At 42.0% G+C, this 25,049-nt stretch overlaps 1 protein-coding gene across 10 annotated transcripts in view; it reads left to right on the top strand.

Moving 5' to 3' along the window:
• The window catches only part of KCNQ2 (potassium voltage-gated channel subfamily Q member 2), a 109,958-nt gene that overhangs the window by 44,959 nt on the left and 39,950 nt on the right, over positions 1–25,049 (top strand). For 8 of the 10 annotated variants that reach the window (XM_038749992.1, XM_038749995.1, XM_038749991.1 and 5 more), the window contains exons 3-10: positions 5,601–5,727; positions 6,747–6,922; positions 10,312–10,437; positions 12,151–12,261; positions 13,193–13,288; positions 15,324–15,418; positions 19,808–19,837; positions 24,853–24,921. In XM_038749992.1, the coding sequence (XP_038605920.1) occupies positions 5,601–5,727; positions 6,747–6,922; positions 10,312–10,437; positions 12,151–12,261; positions 13,193–13,288; positions 15,324–15,418; positions 19,808–19,837; positions 24,853–24,921 (830 nt within the window). The remainder of the gene's footprint in view (positions 1–5,600; positions 5,728–6,746; positions 6,923–10,311; positions 10,438–12,150; positions 12,262–13,192; positions 13,289–15,323; positions 15,419–19,807; positions 19,838–24,852; positions 24,922–25,049) is intronic. The other 2 variants (XM_038749993.1, XM_038749989.1) reach the window with 1 other exon arrangement.

Genomic DNA, 25,049 nt, shown 5'->3' with positions numbered 1-25,049 from the left:
TTCAGACAAAACTATAACCCCAAATTCTTAGGTAAGAAAAGAACAGATTCTGAAATGAATTTAATAATCTCCACCATCATGGGCTTGGAAAATTTCCAGCTTTCTCCATGATGAAGTGCTTTCTGTGAAATAATGCAATTTGGATGTTATAGAAATAAAGGGCAGAGTGCTCCGTTTTTGGCATTGCAGTGGATGGTTAGAGACTACAGCAGACAATCCAGCCTGATGGAGAACAGGCGAGGGCTTCCTCTCTGTGGGCAGAGGCTTTGGAAAAGTTGGGAAACCAAGGGGTAGACTAGAGAACTGACACACCCTCCAAGTAGCAAATGCAGCAGTGCAGCAAGGAACTATCTGTACCTGCTTGTGAAGTAGAAAGGATTGTTACTTGCAAACTGGTCTTGAATCAGATTAGAAAACAAAGAACAATGTGATATACACATTGTGCTCTCATACACATATACTCACACTATCAAACAGCACCTGCTTTTTAAAAAATGTGTATTTAAGTGCTTAATATGTGCCAGGCACTGTATAAAGCACGGGAGTAGGCACAAGCTAATTAAGTTGGACACAGTCCATGTCCCACATGGGGCTCACAATCTTAATCCCCTTTTTGCAGATGAGGTAAATGAGGCCCAGAGAAATGAGGTGAGCGAAAATCCCTCCATCGATGCTCTTATCCTTAACTTCCCCCTCATTGGCTTGTCCCTTTTTTTCTGACTCTGCATCTCTTCACTAGTGATTTCCAGGCACTTCCCAGTTTGTAAACTGGTGTTGAAATCACCTAATTTCTCTCCCTTAACACGGCCCCAGAGACAGCAAGATTCTCCATTAAACAAAGAGTCCTGATTCCCATTCAGGCCTCTTGTATTTCTTGCAGCTGATGCCTAAAATAAAATTTCTCCTTTAATCTGTGAGTATCCTACTGGCTGGTTCATCCTGTTTGGAAGTTTCAAAGGCATGTTTCTACGAACAGAAAATCTGACCTTCAGCAGTGCACCCACAGATCTGCAGAGGGGATGAAATGGGGAGGACTCATTAGCATTTAGGAGAAAATAGGGCTTTTGAATGAGCAAATTGCATTGTTAGGGAAACAGTGACCTGATTTCCATGGGCACATTGCTATCTTGGAGCAATGAGCAGGTTTGGCAAGCAATGTGCTTATGCAATCAGAAGTGCGAATGAAGGTCACCATAGAGGTTCTGGGGGAAGTCAGGACTGCCAGTTATTGGTGCGTACGCAGTGTGCTTGGACAATTTCACATGCTTTACGATTTTGGCCTCTCTCCCTTTTGTTCTTTCACTTCCTACACACAGTAAGATTGGACTCTCAGAAGTCATTTTCTTCAGTTTTTACTTTCAAAGCAAAAAGGGAGACCCATTTAGCTACCAATGAGGATCTTTTGGTGAAGCCTCAGCTATTACCTCAAAAGCCATGGAGGTACAGAAAGTTGTTAGGAGTGTTTGAGCTGTTCCCAGTCACTTGATGGGTATTTTGAGTCAATAAGGCTGATACTTTGTGGGTTGTCCAGTCAGAGTTAAGTACGAGTCGTGGGACCCAGTGGTTACAGTGAGCAACTTGAAGCAAAAGAGAGGATAGTTGAATGATGAAAGGAACTCCTAAAGGAGATTGGGCATTGCCATCTTTGGAAAGTTTAAGAAAAGAATAGAAATTCCTCAGTCAGTGGTATTTATTGAGCACTTTATCTGTACAAAGCATTATACTAAGAACTTCAGAGAGTATAATAAAATAGACATGATCCCTCAAGGGGCTTGCAATCCCTCTTCACTACTAATCAGTTCTGGGTGGTTTAGACTTTACCTCCCTAGATGCAACATCTGAAGCAGATAACCTTTTGTGATTCTTTCCAGCTATATTATTCCTTGATTCTTCTACATTATGTTGGCATCAAAATGACTAGTGGTTTTTTGTTTTGTTTTTTGTCTTTCAGTGGTGCTCTTTTTGAGGGTTTGTCTTCAGGCTTTTTGAGTGCAATCTGGGTTTCTCCTTTGTTTTCTGCTCACTTCCAGGGCACTTATGAAATGTTGTCATGCTGTAAAATCTTTTGGTCTCTTAAACTCTATAATCTATAGTATTATTTGAGTGACTGGTATTTACAAAACATTGTTCTAAACACTTGGGACACTACAGTAGAGTTAGAGGGCATGATTCTTGGCCTCAAGGAACTCAGTCTAGCTGGGGAAACAGACATAAAGTAATTTATAGATTAGAAGAGAATGTTTAATGAGCAGACACAGAGGCTTAAACAATAGAGCATGCAAGTAGTGCTTTGCACATAGTAAGTGCTTAACAAATACCATCAGTATTATTATATGTACAGAAGTGTTATTGGTGGTTTTGAGTGCTAAAGAGCATAGTTAGCACAGAAGTTCTGAGTTGGAAGTAGTGGGGGGACGATAATAATACTTGTGGTATTCAAGTGTTTACTATGTGCCAAGCACTGTTCTAAGTGCTGGGGTAGATAAGATGTTCAGGTCCCACATGGGGCTCACATGTCTAAGTAGGAGGGAAAAGAAGCATTGAATTCCCATTTTACAGATGAGAGAACTGAGACATAAAGAAGTTGAATGATTTTCCCAGTGTAATGAAACAGGTACATGGCGGAGCCAGGACTAGAGTCCAGGACCTCTGACTCCAAGGCCTGTGCTCTTTTCACTAGGCCTCACTGCTTCCTGGGGAGAAGAGGAATTAACTAGGGAAGACCTTCTGGGGGTTATATGATTTCAAAGGGATATTGAAAATTGGGGCATTCATAGTCTGGTGGATTTCAAGGGGAAGTGTGTTCTAAGCAGGAGGATGGATATAAGCAAAAGTTCAGAGGCAGGAGAAAAAGAAGCGAGGTCTGTGCTTGGGATAACTTCCTACAATAACATGACAACCTGGCTCCCACCAGGCTTGCCTCACTGGAAGAATGCTCCCTAATTTCCTAAATAGAGTTTAGCCAAAATGCATCTCAAAAGCATGTGTTATGACAGAACTGGGTGGGTAATAGTGGAAAGGTCAGGGTCCAGAGGGTATCAGGAAGAGCCACTTTGTAGTGGTGATCACAGCACAATTCAGTCTCTTATTTTTTCCTTTAGGGATGGGAGTTCCCTCCTCACCCCCTAATTAACCCTACAAGAAGATTACATTTTGAAAATGGAAATTTGATAAAATGGAAACTCTATAGAAAAATCTAAATTAAATAGGTAGTATTATCGAATTACCTAAATTAGATAAATTCTAAAAAAAAGCCTACAAGAAGCCTAGAGGCTGTTTTTAAAAAAATACCAGATTGGTTGTGCCAGGTAAATTAATCAATCGTGTTTATTTGGCACCCCACAATGTGTAGAACACTGTATTAAATGCATGGGAGAGTACTTGGGTTTAAAGACATACTTCCTGTCCTCAAGACACTAGATATGCCCCCACAGACCGAAAAAAGAAACATACAATAAAACAGAAGTTCTTCAAGGCTAATTGGCAAAGGTAAATAAATCATTATAGGGAAAAAAGTCATCCTTAAAAATATGCAACACCTGCATAACGGAAGAACAGAATCCTCCTAAATTGGCAGGCCAGATGCAAATAGGCAGGTTGAAAAGGGGTATGAGAGGCACCATGCAAGCTCTGCCAAAGCTGTATCTCAGAGGTTTTTTTTTCAAAGAGATCAGAAGTCGGTAGCTAGTTAGAGAGTATCTGGAGAGGTTGATGATTCAGGGGTAATAGCTGCGTTCAGATTAGAAAAGGAGATATCTGTATCTTTATCAAGCAAGGAATTAGGGGAGGTGTTCCCGCCTTAAAAGGTCAGAAGAAGAAGATCATTATGTAGTAAGTACACATGTAGATTTATAATTAATTACAAATGAATAACCAAGACTAGGTGGTAACTACCCAGGAGTTCTGAAGGAATGTGGAAGGAAACTCCTGGTCAGAATATTTAACATCATTCCAAATGGTTCCCTTATTGGAGACTGGCAGATCACCCATGTGACTCCTATTAAAATAGGGCTCTAGATGAGACTCTGGGAATTATAGACCAACAAGCCTCACTTCCATATGTGGCAAACTGGAAGAAACTATAAGTGAGTATTTGACGAGTTGTCATTTAGACAAACTCAATACCGGGGGAAAAAGGTAGCATTTTGTAAGTGAAAATCACATCTTGCTAACCTGATGGATAACTTTTTTTCTGGTATTTGATTATGATATTTGTTAAGCCCTTACTATGTGTCAAACACTGTTCTAAGCATTGGGGTAGATACAAGTTATCAGGATGGACACAGTCCCTGTCCCACATGAGGCTTACTTTCTAAATTTCCCTGAAACTAGTCTGGGGAAAAGACAGCAGGCTTTTTGTAAATGGAAATTACATCTTGCTAACCTGATGGAGAGTTTTGAAAGAGTCAACAAGGCTATGGATAGCTGGGGAGCCCATGTATGAAGTCTATTTAGATTCTTAAAAGGTCTTTAACAAGCATCATCTTTGACTTGTTTTTAAAAGAGAAATTTTCTCTGGATTGGAGGGAACATTCTGTTATGGATATAAACCTGGCTTAAAATTAGGAATAAAAGAGTAGGGATCAGTAGCCAATTTTCTGTTGGAGAAATGTAAATAGAGGTTTAGGGATGGTGTTTCTTTAACATTCATAAATCTGGAAGAAGGAGATTTGCAGATGAGATTATGTTCCTCAGGGTGGTGAAATATGCCATCCTGATGGGGATAGGTTCCAGGAAAATCTCTGAAAAATAATTGAGTGGGCAGAAAAGTGATGGGTAAATGTCAGTATGAGTGAGGGTTAAGTAATGCACCGAAGGATCATCTAAATTACAACCACATGATGGTGGATCCTGAGCTATCAGTCACGATTTCTGGAAGCAGATCTTGGAGTCCTTGTTAACTGTTCTCTTAGATCATTGGCCTAATGTATAGCAATAGTAAAGAAAAGGTTGTTATTATGCTGGGAAAGGGATCAAAAAGAAAATACTGTAAAGAGCTGTTGTCCATCTGTGCCTGGAATACTGCATGAAATTTGGTTAACTTCATCCTAAGGAAAGTAAAATTGGTCTGAAACAGATTCAGAGAAAAACAACTAAATTGTCCAGATATATAAACACTTTCCATTCAAAGGCAGATGGAAAATGTTCTTTTCATTATGGAAAATGAAGGAGGCCTTGATGAGGGTGTTATATCAAGGGTACACCATCATGAATAATCATAACTGTAGTATTTAAGTGCTAGTATGTGCCAAGCACCACTAAGGATTGGGTAGATACAAGAATAAAAGGTTGGACACAACACAGTCTCTGTCCTACATGGGACTCACAGCCCATGAACAAGTACCGAACCCCATTTTGCAGATAAGGAAACTAAGGTACAGAGAAATCAAATGACTTGCCCAAGATCACACACAGGGAAGTGGTGGAATCCCAAGCCTGTCCTCTTTCTAATTGCCAGGAAGGCTATATGTACAAGATCCTGTTCTCCCCATGTATGTTGCTGGTTTTTTTGTTTGTTGTTTGTTTTTTTCTTTTGGGGGCTGGGGCGGGTGGGTTGCCACTTGTCCTGTCCATGCCTAACTGTTCTGTGTTCCTCCCAGGAAATCATCACCATTGTGGTCTTCGGTGTCGAGTATTTTGTGAGGATCTGGGCTGCTGGCTGCTGCTGCCGTTATCGGGGCTGGAGGGGGAGGTTAAAATTTGCTCGCAAGCCCTTCTGCGTGATCGGTAAGGATTTCCCCAGAGCGGGTGACTGCTTAGGAAAGGAGGTTGCTGAAGCATAAAGCGTTACCTTATGGTAGAATGTTTGGGGAACAGATGTCGGTGTGTGTGGCAGCGGGGTGGGATAGGGAGTGGGGGGCAGGCAAGCAGAGAGAATCTTCAGGGATCTCCGTCCCCCTCCATTTCTCACCCGCGAAGCTGGGAGTGCCAGAAAACCTGCTTCCTCCTACAACTTGGCCTCCTTCTCAGTGCTAGAACTGTGAACATAATTCCATTGTTAAGATGCCTGGGTTCCATAAGATCTTTTGCTTTGAGATGGGAAAACTAAAGTGAGGATTTGGGGATAGGAGTTCAGAATAGGCAGTTTGTTTTATGAATGCTTAAGATCTGTAGATAATATTGGACCACCTCTTTACTTAAAACCCCCTGAAGCCTTTGAACGAAAGAGATCAAGACCTCTATGTAGAACCGGGAAGCAGCAGCACAAAATAGAGCTGATCCTGGAGAATCCTTATTGTAAGAGCTCAGATTTCTTCTAAGGTTTTGCACCATCTTACCAACTAGTAACATGCCACCTCAGTGAGGATAGAAAGGAGGCAATGGAGTAAGATGTGGACTGGAGAGGAGGAGATGGATGATGAATTTAAAGTGTCTTTTAATAATAATAATAATAATGGCATTTATTAAGTGCTTTCTGTGTGCAAAGCTCTGTTCTAAGCACTGGGGAGGTTACAAGGTGATCAGGTTGTCCCATGGGGGGCTCACAGTCTTAATCCCCATTTTGCATTTGAGGTAACAGGCACAGAGAAGTTAAGTGACTTGCCCAAAGTCACACAGTTGACAAGTGGCAGAGTCGGGATTTGAACCCATGACCTCTGACTCCAAAGCCCGTGCTCTTTCCACTGAGCCACGCTGCTTCTCTGCTGCTTCTTCTTCTTTTAAAATCCTTAGAGAAAAATCCATGGAAGCGAGAGGATCCAGAGAGTGTTTAGTCTCACAGGTTTGGTCCATCTTCCTCTCTATAGACATCATGGTGTTGATTGCTTCCATCGCCGTGTTGGCTGCCGGTTCCCAGGGAAATGTCTTTGCCACATCAGCACTCCGGAGCTTGCGGTTCCTGCAGATATTACGCATGATTCGGATGGACCGGAGAGGAGGTACCTGGAAACTTCTTGGGTCTGTGGTGTATGCCCACAGCAAGGTGAGTCCTGACTGTCAAGCCAGAGCAAGTGAAGGAATCTCCAGAAAAATACTGAGGTGTTATTGCTTAACCCAGAGTGTTTATTTTGTGTGTGGCAAGCCTTGCTGTAAGCACTGTACCTTTCTATGTGAAAATCCAGTTAGTGATTTAAAGCCCTCTTAAAGATACTAGGTAACTAAGCTATGACAGTATTCCAGAGATACTGGGTTCATACTGAGTTGCTATGGTTTCGATGAAGGCCAATTTTATTAAGAATGAGCTTATTTTTCTGGAAGAGATAAAAGCTCAGGAAAAACTCTTCAATCCATGGAGGTGGTCTTTTGCAGGTTTGAACACTTTTATGTGGGAAAGAAGGGGAGGTTCATGGTTAGCCCCCATGTAGCAGGGCACAGGACCATCCAGTGCATGGCTGACTCCTCACTTGGGCTCTGATACCCAATGCTTAGTTGAGTTTTTTTTTTTTTTAAGGCCCCAATGCTATGGCCCAGTCAGGGGTGCAGTAATCTGTCAGGCTCCTACCTCAGGTAGTGGGAGTCCCCCAAGGGAATGCACCCTGACTCAGCCATTCTCCTGTGTCAGGAAATGCTTCTGAGATTTCAATAACAAGTCCCTGAAATACAGAGCTTTTTATTAAAAAAAATGGTATTCATTAAGCACTTACTATATGATAATAATAATGATGGCATTTATTAAGCACTTACTATGTGCAAAAGCACTGTTCTAAGCACTGGGGAGGTTACAAGGTGATCAGGTTGTCCCACGGGGGGCTCACAGTCTTAATCTCCATTTTACAGATGAGATAACTGAGGCACAGAGAAGCCAAGCACTGGGCAAATAAAGTTAATCAGGCCAGAAGCAGTCCCTGTCCCACGTGGGAGTCACAGTTTAAATAGAAGGTAAAACAGGTATTTAATCTCCACATTACAGTTGAGGAAACTGAGGCACAGAGAAGTTAAATAACTTGCCTAAGGTCTCACAACAAGTAAGTGGCAGTGCTATGATTAGAACCCAGGACCTCTGACTCCCAGGCCTGTCTGTGCCTTATCCATTAGATAATGCTGCTTCCTTATGGTTGATGTGGTTGAGCGTTACCTTATGGAAGAATGATTGGGACACAGATGTCAGTGTGGGGGGCAGGCAGGCAAAGAGAATCTTCAGGGATGTCCTTCCCCCTCCATTTCTCACCCTCGAAGCCGGGAGTTCCAGAAAACCTGCTTCCTCCTACAACACGGCCTCCATCTCAGTACTAGAACTGTGAACATAATTCCATTGTTAAGATGCCTGGGTTCCGTAGGATCTTGTGCTTTGAGAAGGGAAACTAAAGCAAGGATTTGAGCCCATTGTTGGGTAGGGACCATCTCCATATGTTGCCAACTTGTACTTCCCAAGCGCTTAGTACAGTGCTCTGCACACAGTAAGCGCTCAATAAATATGATTGAATGAATGAATTTGGGGATAGGAGTTCAGAATAGGCAATTTGTTTTATAAATAATTAATATCTGTAGATAATATTGGACAACCTCTTTACTTAAAACCCCCTGAAGCCTAAGTAGGAGAGAGAACAGGTATTGAATCCTTGTTTTACAGATGAGGAAATCGAAGATCAGACCACCAGCAGCATGGCTCAGTGGAAAGAGCACGGGCTTTGGAGTCAGCGGTCATGGGTTCAAATCCCGGCTCTGCCAGTTGTCAGCTGTGTGACTTTGGGCAAGTCACTTCCCTCATCTGTAAAATGGGGATTAAGACTGTGAACCCCACGTGGGACAACCTGATCACCTTGTAACCTCCCCAGTGCTTAGAACAGTGCTTTGCACATAGTAAGCACTTAATAAATGCTATCATTATTTTATTGTTATCAGTTGAGTGACTTGGCCAAGGTGACAGCAGAACTGGGATTAGAATCCAGGTCCTCGGACTCCCAGGCCCTTTTCCTGTTCACTAGAGGATAATTTCTGAGTCAATTTACCCTGCAGGCCCCTGAGACCATTAACTCATTAAAGCCACTATACTATTGCTCTAAATATAAGTTTTCTTGCATTAATTGCTATGTCTATGGTGACTGCTCTGGACACCTTGTTTTTTGGTGTGTAGGAAAATGGTACTCCAAAGTAAGGCTTACATGTTCCACTGTCCATTTAGTAAATTCAAAAACTTTATGCTCACATCCTCGCCTTTCCCACACTTCTCCACAGTTTTCTTTTTCCAAAAAGTAGAATTGTCAGCAACAAAGTTTTCCAACTTTGTTTCCATGTCTTCCTTCTCCTCTAAATCAGCCAAACAATAGGTAGCCCATTGCGAAATCTAGTCAGTATTTTGCTTTCTACATTCTGTGGAGCAGTCAGTCGTAATTTGCTTCCTTATTGTTTCACCTTGTTTATAAGTTTTCCACAGTAGTGCAGCTCAAAACTTAAAGTATTGAAGGCAGCCTCTGAAGTCTTCTTCCCTGAAGAGTTATTGGCTCAGGGCAAACACCTACACCTGCCTGGAAAGATTTAATTGTGTATTAGCCAGGTCCAGGGGATGAGGTTAAATGACTTCTGGGAATTTCTTTTAGCTTCATAATTCTATGAATGACTGAATCTTGTTCATTCTAATGTAATTATTATATTTCTAAGGTCTTCTGAAACTTTTGTTTTCTTAACACTTAGTAACTCTTCCTTAAAAAGAAGGGGAACTGTGATAGCTGGTCCTTTATGATAGTATGATAGCTCTTCAGGGGAGTTTGTCTGAATGCAAATGGTTTCAGCAGTCTCACAAAGATCACTGGATAGTTTGAAAGCAGGCAACAAATTCCTCTGATTCTGGGGTGGTTTGATTTTTGTCAGAAACCAAAATTCCGCTTAGGTTAAGGTAAGTGAAATCCTCTCTGGGCTTAATGAGGAAAGAGTTCTTATTGCAATAGCTGGGTCTGAATTCACATAGAGTAGAAATGCAAGAAAGCCCCAAGTTCAGGGCTACCTTTCTTTTTGATTTTGCTGCAGGTGCTGATTTTGTATCCCCAGATGTGCTTGCCAATCTGGCTTCCTGGCCGGTTTCATCTGAGAAACCAGGACAGGTTTCAGGCAACCAAATGGGCATTTTCAGAGAGATTGAGGAGTGATGGGACTGGTGTTCTGCCCACCATGGCAGGGAATCATGCAGTCCTGCGTGGCACTGTGAACTATGACCTTTATTCTCAGATAACTGGAGAATAAATCTGTGTCAGGGGTGGGGGTTGTCTTTGGGAATGCGGAGCCTTGACAAGGTCAGGGGCTGAGGGGGCTCGTCTGCTCTCACCTCCAAACTGGTTGCTGTGCAAGTGTCATTGTGGCTTTGTCCTTGGGAAACCAAAGCTTAGGAATCCATCTATGATGACCATCCCACTGTTTGGTCTCTTCCCTGCTCTCCAGGAGTTGGTGACTGCTTGGTATATTGGTTTTCTCTGCCTCATCCTGGCCTCTTTCCTGGTATACTTGGCAGAGAAGGGAGAAAATGAGCACTTCGATACCTATGCGGATGCCCTGTGGTGGGGCCTGGTGAGTACTTCTCTCTTGCCTCTTACTGAAATACAACCTCATCCTCCACTGTTGGAGAGAGGAATTGATTTGGTTCAGTCAGTCAGTGGTATCTATTGAGTACTTCCTGCCTGCAGAGCACTGAACTAAGAGTTTGGGATAGTATAGTACAATAAAGTTGGTAGACTTGATCCCTGCCAATCTGGAGCTTACAGTCTCAGGATGTGGTATTTAGCCTTACTAATGCCTTTTGCTTTTCATCATACTTCCTCTTGCACCATCTTACCTCCCCACGTGATGATGATGAGGAGGATAATAACAATAATAATTATGATTTTACTAAGTGGGAACTCTGTGCCAAACACTAGGCTAGAAGAAAAACAGATTGGAAAATCTCTGTGAAGCTGTTGATGATATGGGGCTCTGTGAAGATGATGATGACCTATATTAAGCAATTATAGTATGTAAAGCCCTGAACTAAGTGGTGGGAAAGTTACGAGAAAATCAAATAGAGTTCAGATGTATCGTAGGATCTCTAGGAGTCATGATCGACTTAACAATCTAAGTGGAAGATTTAGGTTTTTCAACTTTGTGAATGCAAACTTGGCTCCTGATGATGCTATAATGGCACTTGTGCTTACTATGTGCCAAGCATTGTACTAAGCGCTAGGGTGGATACAAGCAAGTCAAGTTGGATACAGTCGCTGTCCAGTTTGGGGCTCACGGTCTCAATCCCCATTTTACAGATGAGGTAACTGAGGCACAGAGAAATGAAGTGATTTGCCCAATTTCACACAGAAGACAAGTGGTGGAACTGGGATTAGAATCCATGACCTTCAGATTCCCAGGCCCGTGTTCTATCCACTACGCCATGCTTTGGAAGGGAGGGAGTAGTCTGTCCAGGCAGCTGGTGACTCCCCAATCGACCAGTGGTTTTTATTCAGCACTTATTATTTGCGGAGTACTGTACTAAGTACTTATTACAGTACTTAGGAGAGTACAGTATAACAGAATGTTCCTGCTCATAATGAGCTTACACTCTAGAGAGGAGACAGACATTAATTATAAATAAATGTCATTTATAATAATTTAAATGCCACCAAAGCCCCATTTGTGTGGGAGCTCTGGGTCACATGAAATCTCAAATTTGTTAGAAAGTTTTAACACTTCTCTGTTTTGTAATGTGTGAAACAAGAAGTGCTCCAAACCTGTCTCCTAAGCAAGTGGGGAAATTTGGCTGGTGTTTTTGAAAATGTTGATTCTAATTGTAACAAGAACATGAGATTGTCAATCATTTCTGAGCCTTCTAAAGTCGTTTCAATCCTTCATTTTCCCTACCCCTACACTTTCTTCTGTTTTCATCTGAGAAATCTGTGGGGAATTTTTAGTTCAATTTCCAACCTAATTAGATATAACAACCAAAGGAAATTTACTGCTTATTATTCCAAGAGCTGTATAAATTACCGGGTTTAGATACATACCTAATGTAGACTCTCGATGACAAAATGCAGAATAAAGTTTCCCTTTAAAGAGGGTATGAAGATGGATCAGCACACACTGAGGTACAAATATATAGTAAGGATATGGAAATGTATACCCATATGTATATTTACATATTCTTGTTGTATTTTTACTTCTATGAGAGATGAGGAAAACAAACTGTGTACTGAGAAATGTGTATCTGCTGTTAACTTTAAAATGTGGACCAAACTGAATGATGTTGTTGCTCCCCAGATCACCTTGACGACCATTGGCTACGGAGACAAGTACCCTAAAACCTGGAATGGACGCCTTCTGGCTGCAACTTTCACCCTCATTGGGGTTTCCTTCTTCGCTCTCCCAGCTGTAAGTCAGTTACATTCAAGTTGGTAACACCATGGACACTGGATTTGGCTCTTGTTTGTTCCAGGGCCTTAAATGACAATGTCCAGGAAAACTGAATTTCTTCACTTCAAAGCAGTCGCATTGTTCCTTACCTGGATGAGCTAATTGCTTCCCTATTGCTGTTGATTTTATATTTGCGGAAAACAGAAAATGTTTTCATCTTTTATGAGAAACAGGGTGTCTTTAATTTTTGAAATGATTGCCTGAAAGAAAAATGGGTTTTCTGATGGGAAATATAGTGAAAGACCTATTTGACATTCAGCTTTGCTCACCCAGTTTGGTTTGAATTTTTAGTCCTTGCTCGAACTAAGAAATTTCTGCCTGCCATTTCCAGTGGGTTTTTTTTTTTAAACCTTCACTGCTCATTTAAAAAAATGCTTAAATGCTACTGGAGAAAACTGACATTTAAGCTCAACCACAGTGCCAACAAATTAGTTCCAGGTTTTTCCATAATTTTCTTTTTCCCAGCCTAGAAGTTCTAATCCCAGCTCTACTACTTGTCTGCAGTGTGACCATGGGCAAGTCACTTAATTTCTCTGTGTCTCAGTTACCTCATCTTTAAAATGGGGATTAAAGTTGTGTCCTCTTGTGGGACATGGTATCTGTTTTATCTACCCCAGCACTTAGTACAGTGCCTGGCATACAGTAAGTGCTTAACAAGTACCATAAAAAGTAGAAGATGCAGTTTGTTGTTGATTAATTCAAGGCCTTATGTTGGGGGAAGACCAGGGTCACTAAAGGAGAGTCACAGGCAAGCTGAACAAATTCTACCCACTTATGCAAAATCTTTGAGAATATTACTCTCATTCGAGCTAAGAGCACAGATAGATTGGACATGGTTTTCTTGAGAGCTTACAATTGAAAGGTAATTCTAAACTCTTCTGTGTTCCAGGGCATTTTAGGCTCTGGGTTTGCTCTGAAGGTCCAAGAACAGCATCGTCAGAAGCACTTCGAGAAGAGGCGAAATCCTGCTGCTGGCCTGATCCAGGTTAGCCAAAAGGACCCCCGGGGGCTGAGGGGTGCCCTAGTGTCTTCTCCAATTTAGAAAATGTCTTTGTTCTCCAGAGCTTGCACATCACATTTGAATATGAGATGCAGGGGCTGGCTATGAACTAAATGGTTCTAAAGAAATCCCAGATCTTAATATTGCTGCTTTTGCCCAGAACCTTATTTACTGATTATCTTTAAAGTAGGTTTCTTCAATGAGGCTCAAAAATACACTTAATTCAAAAGGCAACATTTAGGCAAGCCTCCTCTTCCAGGGTCTTTGAGAAATGGGATATTTAGGCTGGCTTTGAAAAGGTGCCATCAGCAGCAGTAAATGGGAGTGGAACAAATATTCACCAGAATTTTATCTGAAATTTCTTTTCACTACTAATGGAATTCAGCTTGAGCCTTTGTTTCAAAGGGACCAAGGTAAGAAGGATTAATTCACCTAGCATTTTTTCCTACCCTCTTTCTCATGCTTTCCCCAATGTTAAGTGAAAGTTTTGGTCACTAAATGAAATTCCTCAAGTATACTCTCCCTTCCCCCTCATTTTGTGACAGTACCTTTGGATCCATTCCTCCTGAAACAAAATATGACTTTTATTCTCCTCTAGTGCCTAGGGTCTAAAATATGGGTAGAGAGCAATTGAAAGATTTTTCCCAACCTCTTGTTTCAGTCTTTAAGGTTTCATTTTTTTCTGCCCAATCGACATATATGTCAAATTTTGGCATTCTAATCTGCATCCAGTAAGGGCTCAGTCGATTGATTGACAACATGACTTTTTGGAGTAAAGATCCAGTCATATTTCAGCTGGAGAAGAATATGCCTTATTTCTCATGGTCAATCCATCTAGCATTTATTGGGTTTATAAATTTTGTTGCCATATTCCAGGGGTGAGGGGCCAAAGGAGGAGGATGGTATTTCAAGGCAACATGAGGAAGGGTGCTAGACAGAAATGGGGAACAAGACTTGTCTTAAAAATAAATGTGAGGAAATCATCTTCAGAATCCAGACTGATTCTGGCAGTTAAATCAGGCAGATTTAATGCTTGTAGACCGCAAAAAAATTAATTAAAATGGGCCTGTTTTCCCCAAATGGTTTGGATATAATAAGATAGAGTTTATAGATAAATTGAGCTGAGGTCAGTGTATTTTAAATGGAAACAGATGTCTACCCCAGAAGGTGTGTCTGAGACCATATTTTGAAAATTGTGCTTCATCAATTGTTTTTAATCCAGAACGCTGCACTCCTTTTCTTCTAAAAGTGTTCACCGTATGCTTGGATATTTTCTCCACTAGACACTAAACTCCTGAAGGGAAGAGATCATATTTATTTCTTTTATATTTTGAATGTTCCCCAAGCATACAATAGATTCTCAGTAAATGTTTTTGACCATCATGGTGGTGGCCTGTGTGCAAGAGGGACTTTTTATTCATTCAAGTTTGCCTAGATAGAAAGCCGTTCTGCAAATCCCTTGCAGGGGAAACATGGGAGGAAATAGCTGAGGAGAGGATATCTGGGTGTGCTGGAGTCCATGACGGTGTAAAATATGGGAAATGCTCAGGATTTCAGCTCCAGGAAGATGCAAATCCTCAAACAGGCATTTTCATCAGTGGATCTCTAGTGTCCTGACTCCCACCCACCCAATGCTCAGCCCTATAATGGAGTCTTGTTTACTGGAATACCTGTAAGTAGGTGGCAGCCAGCCAGGAGATAGGCTGCCCAATATGGCCAGTGGGCAACCAATGGCCTCTAGAGAACAATGAATCCTTGCCTGGAGGGAGAGCCTTCCAAATACTGGAGGAACACCCTCCGGATGAGCAACAAACCCAACAGCTTGTGTTTGCAAAATAGTCTGTAAGGAGGCCATGGACTTGAAATTGTGCCCTGAATTTCCTTTAACTACATGCTAATAACTGCTGTTGTAGAGGAAGGTATTAATGCTGTTTCTTCTGCTTGATAATGGGCGTTAGGTTGAAATAAAGCCTCGCTTACTGGCCACATCAGCTCTTCCTTTCTCCCTCTGCTCCCTCAGTCTGCATGGAGATTCTACGCGACCAATCTTTCCCGGACAGACTTACACTCAACCTGGCAGTACTACGAACGTACCGTCACAGTCCCCATGTACAGGTACCAGCTGTTAATTCCCTTCCTGCTATTCTTTTCTCCCAGATCTGTGAAATCATCCAGGACGTGTAGTCTGTGGTTCACTGAATGCGCATTCCTAGAAACTCACCCCTATGGTTTGTGCATTTTTCAGCTTATTCTTGGTTCCACATTCTTGGTTGGTCGGTCTTTGGGGTTTTTTTGGTTCTGTATGTAATTTCCATGGTATTAATTTTCTTTGTTTTTGTTGCTGTCGTTTTTCACCTTGATTTCTCTGCACCCATTTTTTTTTTCCACTGTCAGTTGCATTGTGTTGTGACCGTTGCTTTGGCAGTGCAAGAAGACCACCTCAAGAGCTGCTCTGGAACGTAGGTAAATGCTCCTCGTGCCATGTAGACCTCAGTTGCCTAGCTGCATTGCCTTTCTTGTTAACCAGACTCTGCTGGATCTCTTGCTCTTTGACAAGCTTATCCCACCCCCACATGGACTATCTCTCTGTTCCCAGCACAGAATTGCACTAACAATTGGACAGGTAAATGTAAACTTTAAAAAAGACAAAGCAAAAGTAAAACAAACGAAAAAATCCCTTCTCCCTACCCCCACTTAGGGTTACATATTTACCAGAGGGACAAAGAGAGCATGAGGCCCTGGGAAGAACTGAGCTAGCTTTGCTGATGTTCTTTAAAACTTAAACACATCACTGTCCACTAAAGCCAGGTCTCTGTTGCTGGTTTTGTGATCCTCTTTGCCCTTATTCACAAAAACCAAATAACTTGCTAAGGATGAACTTTGCAGCAAGGTGGATCTGAACAGTGGTTCCAGAGTGCAAAACATCTCCCCACCCCTACCACCACATGCGTCCAGCCCTGTACCCTCTTTTGGTAGAAGTCCCAGGGATAAAATGCCAACACCCTTCCACTTCCTCCAAGCTGCTTATCTCTCAGTTCCTCCACTTCTAAAAGCTTGGGATGTCGACAGTGAGAATGTATTTTATGGTCAAGTCATAAGACAGGTTTCAAAGTTTTTCTGATTCTAACCTGGAAACGGGGTTTCACACTGAGATCAATTCTCTGTGTTCCCTGGGACATGAAACAGGCAGGTAGGAAAATTCCAGTGACCTGAAAACATCTGTGTGTGGAGAGGAAAGGGCATAAAAGCATTGTTTGAAAAGGAATCATTTGAGTGACCCAAAGAGACGCTGTTCTCCTTCATACATCGTGAAGTCCGGGCTGCTGGGCAAAAGTGGTCCCTAAAACGCCGCTTGTCCTAAAAGGCATCAGACGCAGTAGAGACAGTTAGGGTGGAAATGGAAGGCCTCACAGGGAGAGAAAGCTGACGTGCTGCAGCCCTGCAGAAGAATTGAAGGGAAATCCTGATCGGAGCACATGCAGTCCTGTAGAGAGTAAGTTGCAGGAAACCCAGGGCTTTTCAGCCTCTCCCTCCCTGTCTTCTTCTCTGGAAAAAGCAGACCAGATGGTGTTCCCCACCCCCACACACTATACCCTGGGCACATGGTGCGTTCCGGAGCAGCTCCCGAAATCCTTACTAACTGTTTTCGCAGTGCAAGGCAGGAACTCTGGCCAGTCACATACCAGAGATAAGACCTGATTGAAGTTTTCTGTGGACAGGTGCTGTGGTTGAGCATTCCTGGTGTTTTAAGATTTGTGCCAAGGTAATCTGGGGTGCCGTAGGAATTAGGTTGGTCTGTGAGCCAGTTTAATTGTACTAGGACTCATTTTGAGTCTTTTGGGTTCTCCCTGCTGGGTAAGTATAGCTCTTTTGGGGTCATCAGTGGGGTTTCACTTCTATTGTGTAAGTGATCTGGAGGTGAGCCAGGTCCCTCACAGCAACAATTGAGTGCTTCAAGCCATCTAAATCTGTTTTTAGTGCCTCTTCTATACTCTGGACATCAGAGTCAAAGGAAAAGAGCTGAAGAGAGAGATTGTCCATAATAGGGGCCCATGTGAGCCTGGGGACTCACCAGGCAACTAACCTCCCCCCTCTCCTTTTCTTCCTACTAGTCCACCAATTTTTTGCTTTCACCACATTGTTTGTGATAAGAATAGCAGATTAGACAGATTAGACTTCTTAATGAATTACCCCCAAAACACTATGATAATACCTCTCATTATGAAATACTCCAGATATCTGAAAAGAAAAAAAATTGGACTCACATAATAATAATAATAATAATAATAATGGTATTTATTAAGTGCTTACTATGTGCAAAGCACTGTTCTAAGCACTGGGGAGGTTACAGGGTGATCGGGTCACCCCACGGGGGGCTCACAGTCTTCATCCCCATTTTACAGATGAGGGAACTGAGGTCCAGAGAAGTGAAGTGACTTGCCCAAAGTCACACAGCTGACAAGTGGTGGAGGCAGGATTTGAACCCATGACCTCTGACTCCAAAGCCCGGGCTCTTTTCCACTGAGCCACGCTGCTTCTCTAACAAGGTGATCTTGGTGGGAGATTGTAAACGCCTTCCTCAGGGGCAGGGACCCTGGTTACCTACTCTATTGTACTCTCCCAGTTACTTAGTACAGTGCTCTGCACACAGTAAGAACTCAATAAATACTTCTGATTGATTACTTGAGGAGAGAAGATTCTGTTGTAGTAAAGTACTTTGCAGTCACACATTACTTAATCAAAATATTTTTTATACCTGGCTCCATTGAAATGTGATCAGTTACTCATATAATCCAAGAGGATGGAGGATTGAGACAAGGATCACTAGAATCATGGATGTTCCAAAAATTCCCATATAAATCAAGGGTCTCAAAGACCTCCTCTCATCAAACCTCCTACTAGGGCTGCTTTGAGAAGCACCTCCTGTTGGAGGTGCTAATAACAGTGAAATGCCCTGAGTGTGGAGAAGGAAGGAAAAGTAGTAGAAAATGACCTGGAGAGTCCATGAAGTGGCTCATTAGTCTTGAGGCTATTGAGAACTCTCTGGCCCTTGAAATGGGAAAGAAGTTCCATGCAGGCTTCCTTAAAGTTCCCTAGAATTGACATCCTGTTTTGGGAAGTCGAGATTGAGGACTGAAGACTTTTGAGGATGTCCTTAGCAAACACCCATCCTAGTGGCTTGAGTAGGAAATGAACAGAAACAAACCCTGGAGTTTTTTGGCAATGGGTATGAAGAGGGCTAGACTCATATTAGCAAGTCTTTTCATTCCCATTGATCCTAGAAGTTCTTTGCCTTCAGCTTCCCCAGTTATAGTCTCTATACTATGCTGATCCTTTTTCTTTCCTGAATCCCTAAGATGCTTCTGTTGACAATCCTCAAGTATCTTTCCGCTGCCCACTTTCTGGGGGGGCTTCGACAGACTCCTCTCGAGAGATGTCAAACTACATAAGTGTATTCTTCATGGTATGCCCCGCACTTTAAATGGTAACTAGTGGGATTTTCTAGGGGTAGAGAAGGGACTTGCTTAGTTATACTGAGGAAGGAGCAACAGAAGTATACTGCTTCCCTTTGAGATCATCCTCTCCCTTTACCCATTTGGCTTCTGTGCCAAGCTATTTGTTGTTAGAGAAGTGGTGGTTGTTGTTGCCTTAGCCCTAAGTAGATGTCTTAGCCTTTTAACTCTCAGCATGCTACTTGTTCATCCCAAAACGTCTGTCGGTGGGAACGCTGTGACACAGCTTAAACTTCTCTTCCTGGAGCTCTGACTTGGACAGACTTTTGTTCTCTGGGGTGAGTCACTTTCCTGAGTTAATGACTGAATACCATAGAATACATTCTAGCTCTTCTCAATGATCCTATATGACTGTCAGGAGTATTTGCATAGTTCCATTTTTTTTTCAGATGAATGACATCTGAAAAATAATCAACCAAAAATGAAACTGTTCCCGTGGTTAGCAGGAGCATTTGCTGCTCTTAATTAGGAACAAGTTTCTATTGGTTGATGTTAGCTGGGTGTGAAAAGTCAAAGACTGTGGGGATCTGGTTTGTTTTTTTTTAATTTGTGAACTATCTTAATATAGGTGCTGAGTCTTTGCTTCTAAAGGGCGACACTTCTATACACTTGTGATATCCCCTAGAGGTGGATTCCTTCCCAATAAATAGATGCCTGTAAAGTGGCACAGAGTTATCTAGGAAGTATCCGTATTGGTTGGCTCAACTTTGCTTTTCAGTAGGGCCAGAAGTCTCTGAGAACTGTAAAGGATAAAATTGTTCTCTCTCCGTTATCCAACTTAAACATAGATCTCCAGCAGTCAGGAGGCCTTTTTGGCTTGATATCTATTTGCCCAGCTCACATAATGTACCTGCTCGTTGACTTGCATTTAGCTAATTTTCTTGTTCTATTGTTTCCCTCTCCCCTGACCCTACCCTATGCTTTCCTCTACTCTTTTCTTTCTCTTGTCCCGTTCTTTTTTATGATTATTTTGGTGAAAACACTTGAAAAGCTCGCAAACACAAACTTACGGTGCCTCCAGGTATGAAGTGCATGTGAATCTGAAAACCGTGTGTGGTGTTATTTCTTGTTCTTCGTTTGAGAATGTAATACGTTGAGCCTCTTCAAAACCTCAAACCAGCCTAACCAAAAAAGAAAAAGTCAAAAGAAATCAAATTCCAGTGTGCAGATTTAATTCCATGCATCTTCATAAATGCTCCCTGTGTTATTTTGGTACAAATGCTGAAAATTCTTGTACCTTAGTGGCTATGTAAAATAAAAGAAAACATCTGTAATCCTTGCTTTCTCAGATCTAGTTGTACCACCCTATGAATTGAGTTTAAATTGTATGCTTAAGACTAGGGTAAGGGATTCCTGCCATTTTAGTCCCTGCTTTTGTCTACTTCCCTTTCCGGCTGATTCATTTTCTTCTTTCTCCTCCTTTCTCATGTTTCTCTTCCTTTCCTTTATTCTTCCTCTATTAATGTCTTCCTTCACCTTCCTATTCTCCTTCTTCCCCTAATTTTGCTGTCTTTTTTTCTCTCCTGTCCTTCCACAAGGGCTTCTCTCTCTGATCCTTGTTCCCCTGTTTTGTTGCTCACTCCTTTTTTTTTTTTAGCAGCTGCTGCCACTAGTCCTGGTTGAAATGGAATACAATAAATCCAAGGCATTTTCCCAAGATCTCTGATGACCCTTCCTAACTCACAACAGTTCATGTGGGTGGGACTATATCCTAAAACAGATTTATAACAAGAGGACTAGGAAAATGGAACTCTCTGAGGTACTGACCTCAGAGGCAATTTGGTGCACAGAGGCCAAATTATTATTGGATTTTCACAAGCACTACACAATCTGGGGATCCATTTTTTACCAGTTGTGCTTGTGCACAACTTTGTCAGTGAAAAGAGGTATGTAGTATACAAGCCTACCACTTTGTAATTATTAATAATATTCATATAGAACTGGCCTTGAACTCCTGACTCATGGAAAATTGGAGAATTTATGGTCGCTCAAAGCCAGCATGTGATATTAGTAACAGTCTCTGTAAAGGCGTGTAATGAAACTGGGACAATGTCCTAAAGAGAATCAAATACTGGTTCACTTTAAAAAGAGACTTTCCCCTGACATTATGGTCTGCATCTTCGAGTTTAGGTCCCTAAAATCTCCCTGAGGGGGGATGTTGAAAGCAGGAAGAAGCTCATTGCAGTGAAGTGTAAGAACCTTTGATTTCCATCTCTCACCAGAGAGAAATTTCACGCAAGTTCTCCTGTCTTACAAAATGGCTGACCATTTAAGTCAAACTCATTTAAACGGCCTTCCCCTCTGGATGGGTGAATTTTTTGCCAAAAAGCCTATCCACAGTGTGCATGCCTTAGTGTTTTTACATTAAGGTGCTCTCCAGAATGACTGAAAATGTCTTCTTTTCCAGACTCATTCAATTAGTGAACTTATAAAGCTCTGAAACATGACTGTGACTCAAGCAATAGAGTGGAAACACAAATAGATGTCCCTGCCCTTTGCCCATTATGGGACCTAAGGAAACATTTCCCAGCCTCTTTTTTCTGAGCTTACAAAAGAAGATATCAAATCAGATATCTTGTGGCATCCCACCCGATTTAAGCCTGTCCCCAGTGAGTTCTCAGAGTTAGAGCTGAAATGCAATTGTGGAATCATCCTGTTAGAACAACTTGTGTTGGATAACAATGCTAAAAAAACAAAGAAACCAAAAAACCCTTTGGGTATAGGCCCTTTTCATGTAGATACTACATTCAATATAACTATCTGTTCTTCAGACTCACAAAAAGTAGCAGCACTCTTCCCTTTGGGAGTGACATCCAGTTCTTCCTTTCTCTGAATCCTACTCTGTAATGCTACACTTCTTACCTGGCACATTACTCGCTCCCTCTCCTAAACCAAGCTTCCCAATATCATCTGAAATGCTCTCTGGGTTGATATATCTGTGCACTATTGTAAGACTCTCCCATGCTCTGTTTTGTGATGGTGCTGTATCTGTACCCAAGGCATGAGAACTTCCCCACCTATGGTCTTGCCTTTAGGTGCTATGTATTGTTCGTTCTCCCCAAGGATGGGTGTGAGTTTTGTTGGGGGGAGGGGAAAGATGGGTTCTTTGATTCATTTCCTGCTCCTTCTGCTGTCAATGGGGAGTGTTGGGTTTAATTTTGAATTTAAATAAAAAAGGTGGGGGTGGGGGCCGATGCTATTTCATGAGAAGGCAGGCAAGGGAGAGTGGAGTTTTAGCTGTTTGAAGTCATCTCATCTCTCCATCTCCAAGGTCCATGCAGCAGGGAGGAGTTAGGTGCTTGGCTCTCCTGTTAGCTTGAGTTGCATAATCCTTTGCAGTGTTGGAACTCTTTTGCTTCCCTGTCTAAATTATTTGAAAACTTATTTCCTACAAGAAGGGCTACAGGAATGGGGAAGAGAGAGAGAAACTATAACCCACTGTGTACATCTAAAACTTTCATTTATGGCTTAGTATAAATGCATTCAGATGGCTCAAAATCAAACTCCCACCCCAGTCAAGCTATCTATGGACAGGTCACTCTCAGCATTGAAGTCTGTCAGACCAATGCACTGTGCAGTTTCATATTAATATTGTCTAATCCCATGATACAAAGTCTTCAGTTCCATCAAGCATCATGCCTACTTTCAGTGTGGTACTATATTTACTAATTGTTGCTGTAAGGATTTGGAATTACTTTGAAACCTAAATTTACTCTTACTTAGATCACATCTCATTATATTTTGGCTTTCCTCCTGGAGGGCTCCTTGAGGAAGTAACTTCTTTAGTAACTTCCTGGATAGTGAGTTTCCTATTGAGAAGTATACATTAAGGGTATACATTCAAGCGCTTACAGTGCTCTGCACACAGTAAGTGCTCAATAAATACAAATGAATGAAAACAGTGCTATAAATACAAATAAAGGGAAAAAATCACTGATGAATGCAAGCACTGTTTTCCTCAATCCACCTAAGAGTCTTACGTACCCAAACCCAATACCAGTGAGGTTCAAGTGTATGAAACTAGAGTGTTGTACTTCTTGGGACATAAATAGCATCAAAGAACTCTGTGGCCTCAAAAACAGCTAGGTCCAAGTTTGTTTGTCTTGTCTTATGCTGTTGTCATCTCTGACCCATAGTGACCCCATAGACACATCTTTCTCAAGTTTGTTTAGTTTTAATGAATAACCAGCTTGTTGAAAAATCCATTCATTCATTCAGTCAGTCATATTTGAGCACATATTTAGCACTGTGTGCAGAGCACTGTACTAAGTGCTTGGAAAGTACAACAGTTACTTTGGCAGTTAGATAGTAACCTTGGACTGTAAAGAGCCATTGTGTGTCACCACATCTTTGAGCAGCACCTCTTAGACTGTCTAAAATAGCTATGAGAAAAGAAATAGAACTAAGTCTTAGAACCAAGGAGTAAAAGTGGGGAAAGGCCAGATTAGGGTGGGGTCACCGAAGCCGAGTACTGAGGGTAACCAGGGAGTTGCCACAGGAAAAAATGGGTCATACTCCCCATTTCTCTGACACCATAATTATTTGGAGAAAATAGACCAGACAGAATTCATATTCCATTAGAATCAAAACAATGCTATTGAACAGCACTGCTTTGGCCTTCTTACTAAGAAATTCAAAGATTTTTACCGGCCCAGGAGCCTATTTTTCCAACCTGCTCTCCACCCAGAAGGTCCATGGGCAACAGCAAAAATACTTTCTCTGCTATGAAGGGCAAGTGCTATTTCCAAAGGTATTTCTGCGAAAAGGTAGATGTCACTGATTTTCTGGCATCTCCTAATGAGTAATCCCATAATTCCTTCCTCTCCTTTGGGCGTTTAAGAGCATGAGGTTTTAGCTGTGTTGGTTTCCTACTTTGGGGGCAGACATATTGAAGATGGCAGCTTCAGAGAAGACCAAGGACACCTAAGTCATGGAAAAACAAGTTTTACCCAGTCACTGGAGACATTTTTATGAGTTGCCACATGAGTCAAAGTAGGTGCTGCTTGCTTGGCTGTTTGTGTCTTTTATTCTCAAGTCTCCAGGCTTCCAGTCCTCTGCTTTCTGAGCTGGACTGGGAACATCAGTTTGAAATATTTATAGTACTCCCTCACCTCTTCTCCCCAAAGTTTTTCTGGAAGGACTACAGAGAAGCTTATGAGTAGATTGTTCATCCAGACACAAGAAGGTAGACCCGTTTACCCTTTTATATCAGTTGTTGCCATTATCAAATGTCGTCGAGTCATTTTTGATTCATCAATCATCAGATTAATAGTATTGGCCAAATCAGATTGATCAATTAGTTGGCCAAATCACAGATGCCCAAGTCCCAGGTATGCTGTGCTGGGATGTTAAGGGAAACATACACTGTGATTGGCCCCTTGTTAGTTGAAAGGTGTTATAGAGAAGACACATCCACAGGATGCAAACATGAACTTAGCATTGGCTGTTTTCACCCAAACAATAATCCACTGATGAGGCAGGATTGCTGAGGAGGGCAAAAGAGGCAAAAGGGCAGAATGCTAAGGTAGCTATCCCACTGTCCTACTGTCCTTTGCTCTTGATTCCTATTAGGCCTTTTAATATGACTCCTCATTGGGATACTTTAGATGTGACCTGAAGAGTCCAAATACATGAGGTCTCCTCCATCACCCTTTCCACACTCTGCGAATTTCCTCTCTGTGCAAACATTGCATAATCTGCCTAGGACGTTCCCTGTCTCTGGGTATTCCCTCTCCTACAGCCTAACTTCAGTTCTGATGTCTGTTCCTTGTGGGAGCTATAAAGTGGGGTGAAGACCCTGCTTTTCAGGAACTGGCTTCACAGGGTGATGGATGGGAGGGGAGGTTGGGGAAACACTAAGTTTAGAGTTTCAGTGGAATTTCTCTCTCTCTTCTGCCTCTGCTCAAGACTTCCTCTGGAAAGTCTTTAAGCAGAAATCCACCCCTCCCACCATGATGCAAACATAATTCTAGATTGTCAGTGGGACACTTTAGTAGGACTCAGTTCTCCAATTTGATTTTTCTCTCATTTTCTCAGACTAATTCCACCTCTCAACCAGCTGGAGCTCCTAAGGAACCTGAAGAGTAAATCCGGACTCACTTTCAGGTTAGCAGCTGACCGACGTGAATGTGTGGAGCAGGGGGCAAGAAATTCCTCCATCAACCATCTTCTCCCTGTCATCCATTGTTCATATCACTGCCACTGAAGTTCAGAATTTAGCACAATGCTCTACA

Source organism: Tachyglossus aculeatus, chromosome 8, assembly GCF_015852505.1.
Source record: "Tachyglossus aculeatus isolate mTacAcu1 chromosome 8, mTacAcu1.pri, whole genome shotgun sequence".
Classification (NCBI taxonomy): Eukaryota; Metazoa; Chordata; class Mammalia; order Monotremata; family Tachyglossidae; genus Tachyglossus; species Tachyglossus aculeatus.
Note: the sequence above shows the minus strand (reverse complement) of the source record. Positions and strands in the feature narration are given on the sequence as shown.